Source organism: Rhinolophus hipposideros (assembly GCF_964194185.1).
Source record: "Rhinolophus hipposideros genome assembly, chromosome: 18".
NCBI classification, from domain to species: domain Eukaryota; kingdom Metazoa; phylum Chordata; class Mammalia; order Chiroptera; family Rhinolophidae; genus Rhinolophus; species Rhinolophus hipposideros.
The window spans coordinates 57804655-57827648 of record NC_138064.1 but is presented as its reverse complement, the minus strand read 5'-3'; the positions used below and the strand labels follow the sequence as shown (position 1 = coordinate 57827648).

The following is a 22994-nucleotide window of genomic DNA, read 5'->3' as shown; positions in this document are numbered from 1 at the left end:
ATTATTCACTATATTCATTATGCTATACCTTACATCCCTGTAACTACTGTGTAACAACCAATTTATACTTCTTTATCACTTCCCATTTTTCACCCACCCCCAACGGACCTCCGAACTGGCAATGATCAAAACGTTCTCTGTATCTATGAGTTTGTTTCTTTTTTCGTTTATTTAAATTGTTCTTTAGATTTCACTTATAAGTGAGATTACATGGCATTTGTCTTTTGCTGTCTGACTTACTATACTCAGCACAATACCCTCTAAGTCCATGCATGTTGGTGCAGATGGCATGATTTCATTCTTTCTAATGGCTGAGTAATATTCCATTTTATATATGCACCACATCTTCTTTATCCATTCATCCATTCAGAGAAACACAGATTACCTTGATATTTTGGCTATTGTAAATAATGCTGCAATGAACATATAAATGAGCATGTTCCCTCAAAGTAGTGTTTCAGGTTTCTTTGGATAAGTACCCAGAAGTAGGATTACTAGGTCCTTCTTTGTCTCTTGTTATAATCTTTGTTTTAAAATTATTTTGTCTGGTATAAGTACAAGGTATTCTATGCCCACTTTTGTTTGTTTTTTACCATTTTTATGAAATATGTTTTACTATCTCTTTACTTTCATTTGAGACTCTTTCAAATGGAAGTGAGTCTCTTGCAGGCAGCATGTGTAAGATTCTTGTTTTTGTTTCCATTCAGCTTCCCTAACTTTTGATTGGAGCATTTAATCTACTTACATTGAAAGTAATTGTTATAGGTTTGTGGTTATTGCCATTTTATTATTCATACTTTTTATTTATTTATTTATTTATTTATTTATTTATTTATTTATTTATTTATTTATTTATTTGTCTTAAAGATGTCCCTCTAACAATCCTTGTACTACTGGTTTGATGGTAAGAAACTCTTTTAGCTTTTTCTTGTCTGGGAAACTCTTTATCTGTCCTTTCATTCTAAATGATAGTTTTGCTAGGTGGAGTAATTTTGGTTGTAGGTCCTTGGTTTTCATCACTTTGAATATTTCCCACCAATCCCTTCTACCCTGCAAAGTTTCTGTTGAAAAATCAGCTGATAATCTTATGGGAGCTCCCTTATAAGTTACTAGTTGCCTTTCTCTTTCTGCTTTTAGGATTCTCTCTTTGTCTTTACCCTTTGCCATTTTAATTATGATGTATCTTGGTGTGGGCCTGTTTGGGTTTATCTTGTTTGGGATTCTATGCACTTCCTGGGCTTCTATATCTTCTATATCAGGTTAAGGTTAGGGAAGTTTTTTGTTATTGTTTCTCCCAATAGGTTTTCAATTCCTTGCTCTCTCTCTTCTCCATCTGGTACCCCTATAAGGCGAATGTTGGTATGCATGATATTGTCCCAGAGGCCCCTTAAACTCTCCTCAACTTTTTGGATTATTTTTTTTCTTTGTCTTTCTGATTAGGTGTTTCCTATTACCTTATTTTCTAAATTGCTGATTCAATCCTCTTCTTTATCTAGTCTACTGTTGATTCCCTAAAAGTATTCTTCATTTCCATTATTGTAGTCTTTATTTCTCACTGGTTCTTTTCTCCCATTTTAATGTTTCCTATTTCTTTGTTGAAGTTCTCCCAGATATCACTGAGAATCTTTATAACCAGTGTTTGGAACTGTGTTTGACAGATGACTTGTCTCCATTTTGCTTAGTTCTTTTTCTGGAGCTTTGTTCTGCTCTTTTATTTGGGACACGTTCCTTCATCTCCCCATTGTGGCCGCCTCCCTGTGTTTACTTCTATGTATTAGGTAGGCTGCTATGTCTCTTGGTCTTAGTAGAGTGGCCTTACATAGTAGAAGTGCTGTGGGGCTTAATGGCACAGTCTTTCTGGTCACTTGAACTGTGCACTCTAGGTATGCCCCTTGTGTGTGTTCTGTGTGCCCTCCTCGTGTAGTTGAGCCTTGATTGCTATGTGCACGTCAGTGGGTGGGATGGACCTTAGGGCTCAGTAGTTGTGAGGACTGGTTGTGACTGGAGTCGAGGAGCTGTATTGCAAGGGCTGACCCTAGAGAGCAAGATCTGCCTCAGCAAGGCTCTGGTGCCTGTCCAATCCACCCCTGGGTATGTTGTCCTCAGTGGTGGCTGAGTGATGCTCCAGCTAGTTTGGAAGCTGGTCACTGGGTGCCAGCCCCAGGGCTACCTGGGAGGGGCCTGCTGCAGGCCAACTTCAGCTGCAGCCTGTGTCCTACTCAGCGCCACCAGGTAGGAGCCATAAAGCAATATGCAGATGGCCACCACCTGTACTGTGTTTGGAATTTCCTCAAGAGGCCAAACCACAAACCAAGGCCCGCTGCCACTAGTGCTGGGCTTAGGGCTGCTCAGCCAGAGTTACAGGACATGTTCAAACCAGAAGATGCTTGTCTGGTTTCTGTGAACCCTTGAGAGACCCCAGGAAAATCTTCAGCATGAACCAAGGCAGGAAGTTTGTATGAAAAAGTACTGGAAGCAGCTTGGGTGTGCCCAAAAGTTGGGCAGGATGGGTTCTCAGAATCACCATGGTGTGGTGAACAAACTCAAACATGGAGGCTGTCTGTACCTGCATGCAGGGAGGGGGAGAGCTCAACAAAGAAACTATGGCTTCCATCAGCTCCTCCATCCTGGAGAAAGCTGACCCTCTAGCTCTCACCTTGAAGCTAGACAATTCAATTCCTCCCCATATGTCCCTGGCACCTTTTGAGCTGCTGCTCCAGTGCTGAAGCTCAGAGCCAGTGATCCCATTGGTGAGTACCTCTGGTGTGGTCCCTTTAAGAGGAGTGCCTGGAACTCCAACTGCCCTCTGTCTCACTCAGCCACAATCTTCACTAGTTTTCACAACCAGAAATTATGGGGATGTCTTTCTGTGGCACTGGAATTCTGGGCTGGGGAGGGATTAAGATCCCTTGCTTGTTGGGGTGGGATAATCGCAGCTGAGATATCCCTCCTGATCTTAATGGTCATATGTGGGTGTGGGACCAACCCCTTCTGCATCTCTGCCCCTCCTACTGGAATTGCTTTTCTTTTCCTGCATGTCCTTAGTTGTAGGGTTTCAATTCAGCAAGATTTCAGGTGATTCTCAATGATGGTTGTTTTGTAGTTTAGTTGTAATTTTGATGTAGTCACGACAGAAGGTAAGCACAGTGTTTACCTGCTGTGCCATCTTGACCAGCTACCTGATAACTAAAGAGCAAGTTCTTGCTCTTGTTACTCTGCCTTTTGCATTCCATGGCTTCTTAGTATTAGTATCTGATATCATTGTGGGCCAACTGTATTTAATGAAATATTTGGGTTTTCAACCTGGGATCCACAGGTCTTTTAGGGTCCATCAACTATTTGAAATTATATGCAAAGGTTTATGTTTATATGTGGGGGAAGAGTATAAAATAGTTTTCATCAGATCATTGAAGGAGTCCATAACTTTAAAAAAGTTATTAGTTTCTATACTAGATAACTTCCATGGTTTTTCCAATTCCAATATGCCCTGTTTCTAAGTCTTCCCATATCTGGAAAATCATGATTGTACAAATCCACATTGCAACAAAGCCTTTAAAGTTTTTTGGATTTTGTTATAATGCAATATTACACAATAAGGCTGAAAAGTTTACTGCTCTTTGGAAATATACTCTTTTACCCCCAGAAACCTTTTTTTTTCACTTTTTAAATTATTTAAATGAGAATCTAGTGCCTTTGTTGAGTTCAAATTCCTCCAAAAAGTACGCAGTGAACACATTACTTAGTGGTAGAACCAGTAACATAAAAAATGTTCAAGAGCAGAAGTGTGTTACAAACTTTTCAGGTAATACAACTCTTCTGAAAATCCATTGGAAACTCCCTTAAGATACTGTGAGAGAAAGGGCACCCCATGAATAAATGACCCATATGACTGAATATGGCACTGCCTCTTGTGGCACACTAATGAAACTTGGGCAGAGTTGAACATAAGTGGAAGTGAAAATTGCTCATGCTAAATCTTAACAGTTCATGCTAAAGAACTTTTACTCACTTTACCAGTAGTTAGTGTTTTCTATCTTCAAATTAAAGGGCCAAGTTCTGAGGGGCAGAGTGGGTACAAAGACAAGGAATACATAGGTACTGCTTTAAAGAGGTTATACTACTATAGGAAGACATAAGTACATTATGGAATATAAAAGATAAGGGGAAAATATATTAGAGGTACAAAAAAAATGGTTAAAGTAAAGCAAAATTAAAACTAAAGTTTTCCTGGATCACCAAATCTTTACACTTGATTTGAGTCTTCAAAATGGGATGACATGTCCTTAACAGAGAAGCCAATCCAAGAAAGGTAAAAGTAGGAGAGGACACAACCGATTTGGTGGAGGTGAGATACCAGAAGGAAAAACAAAAAAACTAGCACAAGATGGAGAATTAGGTTAAGACTAGACTTTAGAGCCCATGGAAATTGTGCTTAGAAATTTTAACTCTATTTCAATTGCAATGAGAGCCATGGAAGCTTTTTTGAGAAGCAAGAGTGACACATTTTGATTTGTGCTATAAGAAGATAATTCTGGTTATGGTAGGGTGATAAGAGATTTCTTCTAAGAGACCCCTGAAAAGTCCAGGAGAGAAATGATGAGGATCCAAATATTGGCCATGGCCTGAAAGAAGAGAATAAAAAGGCTGGAAGAGAAAAAGTGTGGAGGTAAATATTTACATGTGGAGATTAAGAAAGAGAGAGGAGATGAGAAGCAGTTTGGAGCATTGTTCTAATTTATACAGGTAAAGATCACAGGGAAAATGGGTGTTAATGAGCGGTAGTGGAGGGGAAAGAATCGTGATTGACATAACCTGGCAGGATTAATAAGGACTTGAAGAGCAAAGAGGCTATTTTTAGATGTTGGTGTTTTATTGAGGAAGTCATACAAAGTAAAGTTTTACAGTTGTCAGGCAGATTCAAAAGACCACCAAATGAGAGGTGAGGGATTAGGGGCAGTCACTGACTGTATTCCTGCCCACATTGACTGATCCTTTACACACATCCTCATTTAAGCATCTCCAAAGTGCCCACACTGAGACCCTGTTTCAATGATGAGGAAACTAAGGGTAGAGGTTTGAATAACATGCCTTGATTATTAATCACTATGTGAGCAATAATTCAAACTCCAAGGGGATACTCTTAATATCCATGCGTCGTAAGTTTTTGAAATTATGGGTAGTAAACTAAAGGAGAGAGATGTTTGATTATCTTGGTGAGAAAGTGGGATTTAAGTTCAGAGGATAGTTTCTCTTTTTATCATTTTGGATGTCTATCCCTTCCAAATGAAGTGATTCAGAGTTTCAGAGACACTTGTTCAAAAATGACCCTAATAGACAATAAAATTAAAGTAGTTAAAACATATATGACACTTTTTGTTTGCTTGTTTGTTTATTTTTCATTATGGTCATCTAATATCTGGTTTACCATTTAGCAATTATATTTATTGATTTTTCTTTTTTCTTTTTAATTAAATTTATTGGAGTGACAATGGTTAGTAAAATTACATAGGTTTCAAGTGTACAATTCTGTATGGTCTTTACATAAATAACTTTTAATTAAAACTAATTTTAGTTTCATCATCAAAATCGCGGCATGAGGTGAGCCTCTGTAAAGCTGCCCTGGAATTTACAACTAATCAAAAAACAATAACTCTACAAAAGACTCCCTGCACAGCAGACAGGCAAGACGAAGAAGCCCACTACTAAATTCATCAAAAGGTGGAAGAATCGCGCGAGTGGGGGAGGAGGGAAGGGAGAAGTGCGGAGACAGAGCCGGACGGGCGCAGGACGCAGACGTAGCTCATTGCTCTAAGCTCACTGCATCCCGAAACTACCACAGCTGCGGGAGAGGGAAGAACATGGACTGCTAGGGCTCTGCTTATGGCCCACAGGACTGAGGGGACAGCATATAACATGGCTGAACCCAACGCTCACGGCAGAAGCCTTGGAGAAAAGACTGAGGGAAGAGGGCTGAAAACAGTGGTTTAAGCCCTCACTGCCGAGCAGAAAACGGAAGCCTTAGGGACTGAGACTAGCCGCCCCCTCCCTACCCTCCCAGAGCTTGCCCCGCCCCCACCTGTCCGGTGCAAGAAGAGGAACAGTAGCAGTGTCAGATCAAAAGAACAGAATATTTGCTGTTCTGAGAACTGTGGACCTCAGACACAGATTCGCAGCCCAACTAGTTCCAGCAAAGGAGAGGGAGCTATGGAAGCGGGACCGGCTGTGGTGGTGCTGCCATTGCTCTGGGCCACCTCTCACAACTCACCTTGCCCCTGGGCCCACCTATCTGGGCAGATCCCTGCAGGAATAAACAGAACTGCTGAAACATATGGGCTCTGAATGGAGTGCAGAAAGAGCTTTGGAACTTCAAAAGCTCTCCGCATCCCCACAGGGACATGGCGCCCTATGACCCAGGTGAACTGTTAACAGAGGAGAAGCCCAAGTCCCAGGGAATCTCTGCATTGTGTGAGAAGCTGGAATAGTGCAGAGAAAATATAGCACTACTGAGTGAGAAACGAAAAATAAGGCTGCAGTCGGAGAGAAAATAAAACATTCTACCAACAACTATTGGAAAACAAAAGAAAGACCTTTTCCTGTCAACCTGTGGCAGAACCCACTCCTGTAGATGTCTAGGAAGAAAAATCATACATGAGTAATTGCCTTGAATAACCAAGGCAACAAGAAAGCTCAGAAACAAAGTGAAAAGTCTCCAGAAAAGGAACTTAAAGATATGGAAATATGTGACTTAAATGACAGAGAATTTAAGATTGCAGTTCTGAAAAAACTCAATGAGATGCAAGAAAACACAGAAAGGCAATTTAATGAACTCAGAAACGCAATCAAAGAACAACATGAGCATTTTACGAAAGACATTAAATTTTAAAAAAGAACCAAATGGAATTTCTGGAATTAAGAATTCAATAGAAGAAATTCAGAAGGAAATAACCAGCTTAGGTAGTAGAGTTGACCAGATGGAGGAAAGAACCAGTGACATCGAAGATAGAAACCTGGAAATTACACAGATGGAAGAAGAAAGAGACTTGAGACTTAAAAGAAATGAAAGAAATCTACAAGAAATTTCTGACTCTATCAGAAAGAGAAATATAAGAATAATGGGCATACCAGAAGGAGAAGAAAGAGAGAAGGGAAGAGAGAATATATTCAAACAAATTGTTGATGAGAACTTCCCAAACTTGTGGAGAGAACTGGATACTCGAATCCAAGAAGCAAATAGAACACCTAATTACCTCAATCCCAACAGGCCTTCTCCAAGGCACATTGTATTGAAGCTGTCTAAAATCAATGCCAAAGAAAGAATCCTCAAGGCAGCCAGGGAAAAGAAGATGGTAAACCTACAAAAGAAAGTCCATTAGACTATCTTCAGATTTTTCAGCAGAAACTACGAGCCAGGAGGGAGTGGAACCAAATATTCAAACTATTGAAAGAGTGAAATTATGAGCCAAGAATAATATATCCAGCAAAGATATCCTTTAGATATGAAGGAGGAATAAAGACCTTTCCAGACATATAGAAGCTGAGAGAATTTTCTAATACACGATCTGCACTACAAGAAATACTAAAGGAGGCTATTTGACCACCATCAACAGGGACAATTTGTGGCAACATAAAAAGGGGGAGAGTAAATGCCTGAACCAGAATATGGGAATGGAGAAACAAAGCGTGCTGAAGAAAAAGGAATACTCTAAATATCAATTTTCTTTTACATAAAGTTAAGAGTAACCACTCAAAAAAAATCCAGAACTGAAACATATACTGTAATAAAAGAGGAAACAGAGGAAAACATATTACCACCACTCAGAAATAATAGACAACAACAAAAAGGCAAAGAAACAATGGAGACACAGCTTTACCAGAAAACTAAAGATAGAATGACAGGAAATCCTCACGTATCAATAATCACCCTAAATGTAAATGGACTGAACTCACCAATAAAAAGGCACAGAGTAGCAGATTGGATCAAAAAACTAAACCCAACCATATGCTATCTCCAAGAGACAATCTCAGCTACAAGGACAAGCATAGACTCCAAGTGAAAGGGTGGAAATTGACACTCCAAACAAATGGTACCCAGAGAAAATCAGGTGTAGCCATAATGATATCAGATGAAACAGACTTCAGGGTGAAAACGATAACAAGAGACAAAGATGGATATTTCATCATGGTAAAGGGGACTATACAACAAGAAGACATAACAGTCATCAATATTTATGCCCCCAGTCAGGGAGCACCAAAATATACCAGGCAACTACTAACAGAACTAAAGGGAGAAATTGACCAAAACACAATTATACTAGGGGACTTAAATACATCATTGACAGCTATGGATAGATCATCCAAACAGAAAATAAATAACGAAAAAGCAGTCCTAAATAAAACATTAGATGAAATGGACATCATTGACATATAGAGAGCACTTCATCCCAAAACATCAGAGTATACATTCTTTTCGAGTGTACATGGAACATTCTCAAGGATAGACCATATATTGGGACATAAAAGCAGCCTCAGCAAATTTAAGAAGATTGAAATCATACCAACCATATCCTCTGATCACAAGGCTTTGAAATTGGATATCAACTGCAAAAAGAAAGCAGGAAAAACCACAAATACATTGAGATTAAACAACACAATTTTAAAGAATGACTGGGTCAAAGAATAAATTAGAGGAGAGATCAAAAGATACATAGAAACAAATGACAATGAAAATACATCCTACCAAAATTTTTGGGATGCAGTGAAAGCAGTTTTAAGAGGGAAATTTATATCGTTACAGGCCAATCTCAAGAAACAAGAAAAATCCCAAATAAATAACCTCATGTTACACTTTAAAGAACTAGAAAAAGAAGAACAAGTGAAACCCAAAGTCAGCAGAAGAAAGGAAATAACAAAAATCAGAGCAGAATTAAATGAAATAGACAACACAACCACAATAGAAAAAATTAATGTGAAAAGAGCTGGTTCTTTGAAAAGATTAACAAAATCGACAAACCCTTGGCTAGACTCACTAAGATAAAAAGAGTGAAGACACCAATTAACAGAATCAGAAATAAAAAAGGGGAAGTTATCACGGACAGCATAGAAATACAAAGGATTATCCAAGAATACTATGAAGGACAATATGCCACCAAATTCAATAACCTAGAAGAAATGGACAAGTTCTAGAAACATAAAGTCTTCCAAGGCTGAACCATGAAGAACTGGAAAATCTAAACAGACACATCACCAGTAACATAATTGAATCAGTCATACAAAACCTTCCCAAAAGCAAAAGTCCAGGACCAGATGGTTTCACTAGTGAATTTTACCAAACCTTCAAACAGGATCTAATACCAATCCTGCTCAAACTTTTCCAAAAAATTGAACAAGACAGTACTCCCTAACTCATTTTATGAGGCCAACATTACCCTGATACCAAAACCTGGTAAGGACACTCAAAAAAAGAAAACTACAAACCTATATCTCTGATGAATACTGATGCAAAAATCCTAAACAAAATTCTATCAAATCGAATACAACGAGGCATTAAAAAGACTATTCATCACGACCAAGTGGGGTTCATCCCTGGGCCACAAGGATGGTTCAACATCTGCAAATCCATCAATGTTATACATCACATAAACAAAATAAAGGACAAAAATCATACGATTATATCAATTGATGCAGAAAAAGCATTTGACAAGATACAACATCCATTTATGATTAAAACACTTAATAAAATAGGTATAGAAAGAAAATACCTTAACACAATAAAGGCCATATATGACAAGCCCTCAACTAATCTCATAATTAATGGTGAAAAACTGAAGCTCTTTGCTGTACGTTCAGGAACACGACAGGGCTGTCCCCTATCACCTCTGCTTTTCAACATAGTGTTGGAAGTCCTTGCCAGAGCCATCAAGCAAGAGAAAGAAATAAAAGGCATCCAAATTGGGAATGAAGATGTTAAATTATCACTCTTTGCAGATGACATGATACTATATATAGAAAACCCTAAAGACTCCACCAAAAAGCTGTTAGAAACAATCAACGAATACAGTAAAGTTGCTGGCTACAAAATCAATGTACAAAAGTCCATTGCTTTCCTATATACTAACAATGAAATCTCAGAAAAAGAAATACAAAAATCAATTCACTTTGCAATTGCAGCAAAAATAATAAAATACCTAGGAATAAACTTAACCAAGCATGTGAAGGATTTATATGCTGAAAACTGAGACATTTTTGAAAGAAATTGCAGAAGACACAAAGAAATGGAAAGACATTCTGTGTTCATGGAATGGAAGAATCAACATAGTTAAAATGGCCATATACCCAAAGCAATATACAGATTTAATGCAATCCCCATCAAAATCCCAATGGAATTTTTTACAGAAATAGAACAAAAAATCATCAGATTTGTTTGGAACCACAAAAGACCCCGAATAGCCAAAGTAATCTAAGAAAAAAGAACAATACTGGAGGTATCACACTGCCTGACTTTAGCGTGTAATACATGGCTACAGTAATCAGAACATCATGGTATTGGCAGAAAAACAGACACATAGACCAATGGAATAGAATTGAGAACCCATAAATAAAACCACATAAATATGGACAGATAATTTTTGACAAAGAACCTAAAAACATACAATAGAGGAAAGACAGCCTCTTCAATAAATGGTGCTGCGAGAATTGGATAGACATGTGCAGAAGAATGAAATTGGACTGCTATCTGTCACCATGTACTAAAATTATTTCAAAATGGATCAAAGACTTAAGCATAAGACCTGCCACAATAAACTGCATAGAAGAAAACATAGGTACTAAACTTATGGACCTTGGGTTCAAAGAGCGTTTTATGAATTTGACTCCAAAGGCAATGGAAGTAAAAGTTAAAATAAATGAATGGGACTATATGAAACTTAAAAGCTTCTGCACAGCAAAAGATACCATCGAGAAAATAAAGAGGCAAGCAACTGAATGGGAGAAGATTATTGCAAACAGTACCAACTATAAGGGGATAATATCCAAAATGTACAAAGAACTCATGAAGCTCAACAACAAAAAACAAACAACCCAATTGAAAACTGGGCAGAGGACCTGAAGAGACATTTCTCCAAAGAGGACATACAAATGGCAAATAGACATATGAAAAAATGCTCAACATCGCTAGTCATCAGAGAAATGCAAATGAAAACCACAATGAGATATCACCTCACCCCAGTCAGAATGGCTATCATCAACAAGACAAATAGTAACAAGTGTTGGAGAGGCTGTGGAGAAAAAGGAACCCTCACACACTTTTGGTGGGAATGCAGACTGGTACAGCCGTTATGGAAGGCCGTGTGGAGGTTCCTCAAAAAATTATGAATAGATTTACCATATAAACCGGCAATCCCTCTCCTGGGTATCTACCCAAAAAGTTTGAAAACTTTTATACATAAAGACACGTGTGCTTCAACGTTCACTGCAGCTTTGTTTACGGTGCCCAAGACATGGAAACAATCAAAATGTCCTTCGATAGACGAATGGATAAAGAAGTTATGGTATATATACACAATGGAATACTATTTGGTGGTGAGGAAAGATGATGTAGGAACATTTGTGACAACATGGATGGATCTTGAGAGTATAATGCTAAGTGAAGTAAGTCAGACAGAAAAAGCAGAGAACCCTATGATTTCACTGATATGTGGTATATAAACCAAAAACAACAAAAGAGGACAAAGAAATGAGAAACAAGAACTCATAGACACAGACAATAGTTTAGAGGGTTAGGGGGGTGGGGGGAGAGAGATGAGCGTAAGGGAGATCAAATATATGGTGATGGAAGGAGAACTGACTCTGGGTGATGAACACACAATGGGATTTATAGATGACGTAATACAGAATTGTACACCTAAAATCTATGTAATTTCATTAACAATTGTCACCTCAATAAACTTAAAAAAAAGTGAAAAAAAGTCTATTTTGCTCCCTTTCTATGCTTCCCTCTAAATCAATGGAAATCATTTTAGCATCATACGAATAATATGTAGCCTGAAAATATGAGTATCTCTAATTGTGACACTTCTGAGAACCTTAGAAGCCTCTGCCCCTTCATTTTGAGCATGCAAATTATAATTTAAATGCATGAATAAAACGCATCAGAAGCTTCTGTGCACTCTCTCTGTCTCTTTCTCCAAAAGGTTGTTGTTCCACCTGGAAAAATAGCTGGAAGATCTGGGGTCAGAGGAGTGAGGGACAAGCCCCTACCTGAGTGCAGGGTTTTTCGCCAAGCTTGGCTGACGGTCTTGTAGCATTTCAAAAATGTTTGGCTGGCGAAGAAATGCCACAATCTTGTCATTATATGCTGAAACAGACAAAAGTGAAGAGTTGTGGTTGAGTCTGCAGCCCAGAGAAAATTTGTCTGATGATTGGAAGATGGCTGCTTGATATAAGAACTAATGCAGAAGTTTGAAGAGCAGGTAGATATTCATCAAAAAATGTAAGCTCTTGAAGGTTTTTTTCTGTGATATAATAGCATTATTATTTTTAAATGATCAAACCAAATGTGAACTAGATCTAAGTTAATCATTCTAATATGCTAGGAAAGTAACTGGGTGTTAATTCATTGCTGTGTGAGAGGATGAAGACTAAAGTAGTTCTTCCATAAGGGGAGCTCTACTCTCCTTCTAACTTTTCTTGGTCATTTTGTCATAGTTATAGCAAAAAGTTATCATAGCAAAATATTATTTATGAGTTCAAAGTAATCCTTTTCTGAGCCCTTGAAACTTATGACCTGTGGCCATGGGTTGATTTCCCAGTAGTGATAATGAAACTATCCAAAATCAATTTAGACTCTTGCCTCATTTCCCTTGACACAAGTGGTATGTGTTATGAAAAGAGGTAGCTGAGATTAGGAATGAAGATTGTGTCAACTTATCCGCATATACACAGGGAAAAGAGGTCTAAATTAAAAACTGCATCTAGCAGCAACAAAATCCATCACCTAATTAAGTATGCTCCACTGGATTCAACTAACAAATTACTGAGTGGAGTGAAGAAGAAGAGGGATGTGGGTCTGGAAGAGAGTAGAGAACAGAGAGAGAAGGGATGAGAGAGGACAAAGTGAGGAGGAAGGGAAAAGGAAAAAGAAGCAAAAGGGAGGGAAGGATGGGATTAAAGGTAGAGGAGGAGACGATGCCATAAATGAGGAGAATAAAAAAAAAACACACAGAATTTTCAATATTAAAAGGCAATAAGAAAAACAAAGTTAAGTATTGAGTATCCAGGGATTCAAGAAGCACAATACATACCCAGTGGCAATGACTCATGTTGATGCTGGCTTCGAATAGCAGCTACCATGCTGTGTCCTGGCCTGGACAGTAAAGAAGCTCCTCTGTTTCTAGAAACTTCTGAGGCCTAATTTTAAAATAAAATTATTAGCATTGGAAATATAATCAATTTCATATGGTCTTTTAATACTAATTTTTGTTTTTCAATATGGAGGTAAAAGACCCTGATTTCACCTAAGTTAAAAAAGCAATAAAATGACAATCTTCAAAGTGATGGAAAATAAATGAGTTTTTAAAATATGACTGAGTGGTTGATGTGCTATATTGTGATTTTTAAGAAAGTGATTGGGCCTAATGTCATGAATGTTAATCAAATTAATAAACTGAATAGGTGATGTCAGCATTGTGGCAGGGTGAAAAGACCCCTTTGTTTCTTCCCTTAAAGTTACAACTAGTGGGGCAACTATAATTCAACAAAGGATCCACAAAAATGCCTGAGATATCCAGGCACAGAGACATCTTAAGGTGGGTGTATTGGAATTAGCAGAGCAGATGGGAAAGGGGGAAGTACAGAGACAAAGGCCACAAACACAGTCCAGCACCAATGCAGCCCCAGTTGCTGCAGTAGCCAGGGAGGAGTCGGGTGGCGACCCTTGCACAGAAACCCAGAGAGTAGGAGGAGTAGAAGCAACATTCTGGCCTGAGTAGCTGGCATCTACTGCAGCTAAACCCAGTCACAGGAGCATAGATGTGGCATTAACAGTGTGGCAGCTGTGGACTAGTAGCTGCCATTATCTGCAAGAAAGTAAAGCCACAGACTTGCAAATCTGCCTCTGCTCAACCTCCCATCACCCCCACTTTTGGTGGAACCCAGTAGAAGCAGAAACTTGAAGAGGCAGTAGAGATGCCTTGGATAACACAGCACAGCTGGCAGCCTCTGGTTACAAAGAGTCAGTGCCAGAAACTCACAGGACTGGAGCCCCATTGCCCACCGTATTACATCATGGGGATAGTGCCCTGAGACTGAGGTGATCTGGACAGAGAGGGGGCACTCACCACCTTGGGGAATATGGGGCATTTTTCATGACCAAGGCAAAACCACTCCCACCAAGATCCTGGAGATTCAGTAGTGCAGTAAGAGAAAACAAAAACTTGCACTATTTCACCATCTACCAGAAAACCAATGAAAAGACCTCTATTTATCAATCTGCTGAATTGTTACAAGCAAAACACTACTTAAAAAAGAGTTTACAACCTCCAATGCCCACACAGAGAAACAGTCTGTCAAGTATCATGAATAACCAAAGTGACAAGGTGGTTCAGAAATAAAATGAAAAGTCTCTGGAAACCAAACTCAAAGACAATGAAGACTATGATTTAAATGAGAGAGTATTGAAGATTGCAATTATGAAAAAGCTCAATGAGAAACAAGAAAATTCAGAAAGGTAGTTAAATGAGCTCAGTAATAAAATCAATAAAGAACTGCTCAGGAACAAAGGAGTACTTTATTAAAGAGATTAAAACACACAAAAAAGAACAAAACAGAAATTATGGAGCTAGAGAACTCAATAAATGATATGAAGACTACATTAGAGGGCACTGGAAACAGAGCAGACCAGATGGAAGAGAGAATCTGCAAGTTCGAAGCTGGAAATCTAGAAATGACTCAGGTGGAAGAAGAGAGAGAAAACTGACAAATAAAAACATGAAAAAACTCTACAAGAACTACCTGACTTCATTAGAAAGAGCAACATAAGAATAATGGGTATAACAGAAGGAGAACAGAGGGAAAAAGAAACAGAGGGACTATTCAAATGAATAATCAATCAATGAGAACTTCCCAAACGTATAAAAAGAACTGGACTCTCAAATTCAAGAAACTAACAGAATGCCTAATTATCTCAATGCAAAAAGACCTTCTCCAAGACACAATATATTAAAACTGTCAAAAAACAATGACAAAGAAAGAATCCATAAGACAACTAGGGAAAAAAGGAGTGTAACCTACAAAGAAAACTCCATTAGATTATCATCATATTTTTCAACAGAAACCTGGCAAGCCAGGAGAGTGTGGAATGAAATATTTAAAATATTAACATTTAATTATAACATAAAAGTTAAAGGGGAGAAAAGCATTTTAAAAACATTATAAATTCTGTAATTTGGAAATGAATGCACAGCATAAAAAGTGATAATTTGTGACAATAAAAACACAAAAGTGGTGGAGTAGAGGACTAAACTTGCATAGGTGAATGAAGATAAAATGCAATCAGAGAAAAAGGACTATTGTATTTATGAAACGTTTTTTTACATAAACCTAATAGTAACCACAAGAAAAAAAATCTACAGCTGATACATGTAATATCATAGAAAACCTCCAAACTAAAATAGCAGACAAAAACATAAAGAAAAGAAACAATAGATACAGAGCAACCAGGAAACAAAAGATAAATGGCTGTTGTAGGTCATCATATATCATTAATCACTCCAAATGTAAATGGACTGAACTCACCAATCAAAAGTCACAGAGTAATGAGGTGATTAAAAAAGAAGACTCTAAAAAATATAAGTAAACAAAAAATAAAAATAAAAAAGAAGACCCAACTATATGTTGCCTTTAGGAGACCCATTTCAGCTACAAAGGAAAACATTGGCTCAAAGTAAAGAGGTGTAAAGGGGGCAAAAGGCATACCATCCAGAGAAATGTATAGCCATCATTTTATCAGAAAAATATATTTCATGATAAAAAGGTACCAAGAGACAAAGAAGGACATTTTATAATGCTAACAGAGACAATTCATTACAAAGACACAATGGTTATCAATATATATACAACAAACCTGGCAACACCAAAATAAAGAGGGAGCCAAAAAAATGTACACACATTTTAAGAAAGGAAAAAAAAACTGTATTAAAATTGTAATACTCAATATATGATACCAATAACAAAAGATGAGTATAAGACACGTGTATACATTTTGTTGGCACCGCCAGTATATAAAGCAATTATTATACTAACAGACCTAAAGGGAGAAACTGACAAAAATACAATTATAGTAGGGAACCTAAATACCCCATTGACAGCAATGAATAGATCATCCATACAGGAAGTCAATAAGGAAATAGCCTTAAATGACATTAGACCAAATGGACATAATCAATATTCATAGAAATTTCCATCCCAAAATGAAAAAATATACATTCTTGTCAAGTGCACACAGAGAACACTCTTCAGGATAGACTGTATGTTGTGGCACAAAACTAGTCTTAACAAGTTTAAAAAGATTAAAATCATACCAAGCATATTTTCCATCCACAATGATATGAAACTGGAAATTACCTACAAGAAGAAAGATGAAAAACCACAAATATGTGGAGATAAAACAACACGCTACATACTTCCTTTGGTCATGGAAGAAATGAATGAAGAGGTCAAAAGATACATAGAGACAAATGACAATGAAAATATGACATATCAAAATTTGGGGGATACAGCTACGGCATTACTAAGAGGGAAGATTATGGCATTACATGCCTACCTCAAGAAACAAGAAAAATCTCAAATAAATCATCTAACATTATACCTTAAAGTACTAGAAAAAGATAAACAAACGAAGGTCAAAGTGATTAGAAAGGAAGGAAATAATAAAAATTAGAGTAGAAATAAATGAAATAGAGAACAAAACACAAAGAAAGAAATTAATGAAACAAAGATCTGGTTCTTTGAAAAGATAAATAATATTCACACACCTCTGGCTAGACTCACTACAGACTAAAAAAGACTCCAAAAAAAATCAGAAGTGAAAGAGGGGAAGTTACAGTGGACCCCACAGAAACACAGAGGGTTATACAAGAATACTATGAAAGGCTACATGCCACTAAATATGATAACCTAGAAGAAATGGACAAAGTTTTAGAAACATATAACCTTACTAGACTGAATGATGAGGAACTGGAAAAACTAAATAGACTGATCATTAGTAAGGAAATTGAAACAGTCATCAAAAACCTCACGAAAAACTAAAGTCCAAGACCAGGTGGCTTAATTGGTGAATTCTACAAAACATTCAAAGAAAATTTAATACCCATACTTCTCAAATTCTTCCAAAAAAACTGAAGAGAAGGGAATACTTCCTAACTCATTTTATGAGGCCAACATTATCCTGATACCAAACCCTAGAGACAACACAAAAAAATTGCCAGACAATATCTCTGATGAATTTGGGGCCAAAAATCTTAAACAAATAACATCAGATAAAATATAACAATATATTAAAATGATAATATGTCACAATCAAGTAGGGTTCATTCCAGGGATGCAAGGATGGTTCAACATATGTAAAGAAATCAATGTGATACACCACATTAACAAAATAAAATATAAAAAAAATCATATGATGATATCAATAGATGTGGAAAAGCATTTGACAAGATAGAACATCCATTTATGATTAAAATACTTCATAAAATGGATCTAGAAGGAAAGTACTTCAACATAATAAAGACCATATATGACAAACTTCAGCTAATATACTCAATGGTGAAAAATTGAAAGCTTTTCTTCTAAGATCAGGAACAAGACAAGGATACCCACTCTTGCCACTGTTATTCAACATAGTACTAAAATTCCTAGCCAGAGCAATCAGGCTAGAAAAAGAAATAAAAAAGAATTCAAATTGGGAATGAAGAGGTAAAACTGTCACTATTTGCAGATGACATGATTCTCTACATAGAAAACTCTAAAGACTCCACCAAAAGCCTGTTAGAAGCAATAAACAAATACAGTAAAGTTACAGTATACAAAATCAATATACAAAAAAAAGTGGAGTTCCTATATACTAACATTAAAATGTCAGAAAGAGAATTGAAGAAAACAATCATATTTACAATTGCAACCCAAAAATAAAATACCTGGGGATAAAGTTAACAAAAAGGAAGTGAAGGATCTTTATACTGAAAACTACAAGACATTGTCGAAAGAAATTGAAGAAAACACAAAGAAATGGAAAGATATTTCATGTTCATGGATTGGAAGAATTAACATTGTTAAAAACGGCCAAATTACCTAAAGCAATACACAGGTTTAATGCAATTGCCATCAAATCCGAATGTCATTTTTCACAGACATAGAATAAAAAATCCTCAAATTTGTATGGAACTACAAAAGACTCTAAATAGCCCAAGCATTCCTGAGAAAAAATAACAAAACCAAAGGCATCACATTTTTTAACTTCAAACTATAGTACAAAGTTACAATAATCAAAACAATATGGTATTAGAAGAAAAACCGACACAAAGACCAATAGAACAGAACGGAGAGTCCAGAAATAAACCGACACATATGTGTGCTACTTATTTTTGACAAAGAAGACAAAAACATAACGGAGAAATAAAATTCTCTTTAATAGATAGTGTTGGGAAAACTGGAAAGCCAAATGCAAAAGAATGAATTTAGACTGCTATTTGACACCATGCACAAAAATTAACTCAAAGTGAATTAAAGATATGAACATAAGCCCTAAAATAATAAAATACATAGAAGAAAACATAAGCTCTAAATCTATGGGCCTTGGTCTCAGAGGTATTGTTGTGAACTTGGCCCCAAAGACAAAGAAGTAAAGAAAAAAAGCAAATGAGTGATGTATTTGAAATACATCAAACTAAAAAGCTACTGTACACCAAAGAAATTATCAACAAAACAAAAATGCAACCAGCTGAAAGCAAGAAGATATTTGCAAATGATACCTCTGATAAAAAGTATCCAAAATATGTAAAGAACTAAAACAAATCACCAACAAAAAAAAATCAAACAATCCAAAAAAAGAAAAGGAGGGGGGCATAGGTCCTTAACAGACACTTTCTCCAAAGAAGACATACAAATGGCCAACAGATACATGAAAAGATGCTCAATATTATTAGTTATAAGGCAAATGCAAATCAAAAGCACAATGAGATACCACCTCACACCTGTTAGAATGGCTATTATCAATAAGGAAAGAAATAAGTATGGAGAGGATGGGGAGAAAAGGTAATCCTCCCACATTGCTGGTGGGAACGTAAATTGATGCAGCCACTATAGGAAATAGTATGGAGCTTCCTTAAAAAAAAAAAAAAAAAAAAAAAAAAGAAAAGCTCTATCATGTGACTCAGTAATCCCTCTTCTGGGTATCTTCCTCAGAAATTTGAAAACAGTAATTCATAGATATATATACCCCTATGTTCATTGCAGCATTATTCTCAATTGCCAAGACATGAGAACAACCCAAGTGTCCTTTGATGGATGATTAGATAAAGAAGAAGCAGTACATGTATACAATGGAATACTACTCAGCCATACAAATGATGAAATATTGTCATTTGCAACAACATGAATGGACCTATAAGGTATTCATTGAAGTGAAATACATCAGACAGAAGAGGACAATAACCATATGATTTCACTCATATGTGGGATACAAAACAAAATACAACAAATGCACAAATATACAAACAAACAAACAAAAACAACAACTCACAGATTCACAGAACAGTACCAGAGGGGAAGGAGGGTCAAATATATGGTGACCAAAGAAGACTAGACTTCATGTGGAGTATTAAAAAGTTTTATACTTAAAATTTATATAATGTTATTAACTAATGTTACTCTAATAAATTTAATTTAAAAATTTTAAAAGAATTTGAATTCTTGCCTTTTTTATTACAAAATAAAAACATTTCTCTTCATAAATATGGTAAAGAGGTATAAATAAATTCTAGGTAAATATCAACAAAAGTACATTTGTAACCCACATTTTCAAGAGGTAGCACTGAACTTCAAAACTAATGTGAAATGGACTTGCTCTTTTAAGCAGCATTTAATACACTCAAATAGCCATTCTTTGTGTTCTGTTTTGTTTTTTAAAGATTTTTTTATTGGGGGAGGGGAACATGACTTTATTGGGGAACAGTGTATGCTTCCAGGACTTTTTTTTTCCCAAGTCAAGTTGTTGTCCTTTCAATCTTAGTTGTGGAGGGTGCCATTCAGCTTCAAGTTGTTGTCCTTTCAGTCTTAGCTGTGGAGGGCACAGCTCAGCTCCAGGTCCAGTTGCCTTTGCTAGTTGCAGGGGGCACAGCCTACCATCCCTTGAAGGACTCGAGGAATTGAACTGGCAACCTTGTGATTGAGAGCTCACTGGCCCATGTGGGAATCGAAGCGGCAGCCTTCGGAGTTAGGAGCATAGAGCTCTAACCGTCTGAGCCACCAGGCCGGCCCCACCATTCTTTGCTTAATGCCTATTATTCCAGTTTCTATGCTATCTACTCTTCACACGGTATCTCATATCTTTACAAAATTCTGCATTATTAGATGAGCATTATTAACCCCAGTTTACAAAGAGGGAATCTGAGGATCAGAGAAACTCCCCCCACCCAATTTTTCAACATAAGAAGTAGAATGAAGTTTCTAAGTAATGCTTGACTGGAATGCACTTATTTACTACTTATTCACACTTATTTACTATTTATTACTGCACTTATTTACTTATTTAATACAATTAGCCCGCATCTAATATTTTGGTTTCGGTTGGGCATTTTGAGAAAACTTCAGGGAACGAATAACTTTCTTACCTTAAAACTGGCATTTGTGATGATTAACTTTAATTTAGCTCAATTTTAAATTTTAATAAACCCCCAATGTTCTAGAGCATAACAATGAGTTTTCTACCATGATTCCATATACAGCTTTTTCCTTATGGCTGCTTCCAAAGTAAACTACTTAAACTGAGGCACTATAAATTTTCTACATTGGAGCACATTCACCAGATATATAAAGTTTGGTGTGGAGTATGACTTATTTTATATTTTTTGGCAAAGTATGCCAAAGTAGGCTTTAAAAGTATTTAACAATTTTGAAGATTGCTTTCCAAGATAGTTGTAAAGAGCGCAAATATCCAGACTGAAAAAGAAAGTAATTTCTCTCTCTCACACCTGTATATAATTCACTCACTCAAAATTCAAGGGGTGATGACATCCTACGCTACAAAGTCCAGAAGTTTCAAGTCAGTCCCAAAGTGGTGACCTAAAACTAGGCCATGTATGATATTATGATATTTCAGATGACAAAGGAGAACAGATTACTTAGTGCTTGCTAATTAAAGACATGGTAATGCTGGTTTTCCTTTGGGTGCTACTTCCACACAGACAGAAGTAATGTCCTTTGCATGCAGAGATGTGCTACCAGCTCACTGGCTGTATGAGGCCAAATTTGAACTGCTCTCCTGGAAGTAGTAGAGATACCAATCCATCCTTTTCTTTCTTGGTCTTTCTTTTTGCCATGGCTTACTTGAAGGGTGGAATAGATTCTGTGCCACTTTGGTGGACTTCTCACTGTTATGTCATCAGCACTCAGCTCTGCTCATCTGGTGTAGCCCGACATCAAGATTTAGAAGCTGGTAGTTTTGCAACATCACTGTCCATCTCTATTAAAGTGTTATAATACAAAGTCATGAAAGAAAGGTTTGCTAATTATTAATATAGGCAATATTGAGTCTCTATATTTCTCTTTCTTCTCCATGAATTATTAAATATTTGAAGCCTTTCTGGGACTGAAATGATATGGCTCTTTTCTTTGGAAGAAATTATGTCCATCGGCCTAAAAGTGTGTGTTTAAAATATTTTAGATGTTATAAATGATGTATTACAGAAACGTACACCTGAAATCTATGTAACTTTACTAACAATTGTCACCCCAATAAACTTTAAAAAAGAAAAAGTTATTTCAGAGGCTGTAAGGATTCTCAAAGACCACTCAGTTGAAGATTATCTAAGTACTGGGTTACAGAAAGAAATTGGGAAGCAGATCTGACAGTGGACCCTAAGAAGGATTCACTGTGCACTGAGCTCAGGTAATGTCTGCTGTCACACCCCAAGCCAAAGTGTCTAATTGTCAGTGGGCAGTCCCGGAATTAATAGGGCTTTGTAACTTGAAGAGGCTCACTTCTGTTCTTGGCCGTCATAGGGAATTCTTGTGTTGGAGATATGCTTTAGTAAATACCGTGTTTCCCCAAAAATAAGACAGAGCTGGACCATCAGATCCAATGCGGTTTTTTTTGGAGCAAAACTTAATATAAGACCGGGTCTTATTTTAACCTATATTATATATATAAGACCGGGTCTTATAAAATATAATATAATAATATAATATAATATAATATAATATAATATAATATAATATAATACAACATATATAATTTTTGCTCCAAAAGACACATTAGAGCTGATGGTCTGGCTAGGTCTTATTTTTGGGGAAACACGGTAACGGTGCCTATTTCCTGGGGTCACCTGCTCACTGGCAAAACTAAGCCAGATTGAAAACTTCAGAAACCAAATGAAGGCCAGTTACTCTGACGGTAGATGAGTGACTGACAAATATGCTGTTGGCTGACTAAGAGTGAGATAAAGGAAAAACACAGGGCGGAGGTAGGGCTTGAGGGGTCACTGAGCCATAGAAACATCTGCCAAAGGTAAAGGAGATGATTGCAAAGTGGTACTGGATGGCCTACGGATTAGAGCTGGAGGTTGGGAGGGTTAGATAGAAACATCATTCTCCAACTAGGGTCCAGGAATTTACTGGGATGGAGACAATTTCAGGCAGGATTGGAGGATATTCTGAGATTCTAAGATTAGGCTAGCATTTAGTGGCCCATCCTGAGGAATGTTGATATCAACTGAGTGATAGCA

At 36.9% G+C, this 22994-nt stretch overlaps 1 protein-coding gene across 6 annotated transcripts in view; it reads right to left on the bottom strand.

Moving 5' to 3' along the window:
* The window catches only part of HECW1 (HECT, C2 and WW domain containing E3 ubiquitin protein ligase 1), a 601837-nt gene that overhangs the window by 65998 nt on the left and 512845 nt on the right, over positions 1-22994 (bottom strand). For all 6 annotated transcript variants that reach the window (XM_081079639.1, XM_081079636.1, XM_081079638.1 and 3 more), the window contains 2 exons: positions 13299-13404; positions 12256-12352 (listed from right to left, as the gene is read on the bottom strand). In XM_081079639.1, the coding sequence (XP_080935765.1) occupies positions 12256-12352; positions 13299-13404 (203 nt within the window). The remainder of the gene's footprint in view (positions 1-12255; positions 12353-13298; positions 13405-22994) is intronic.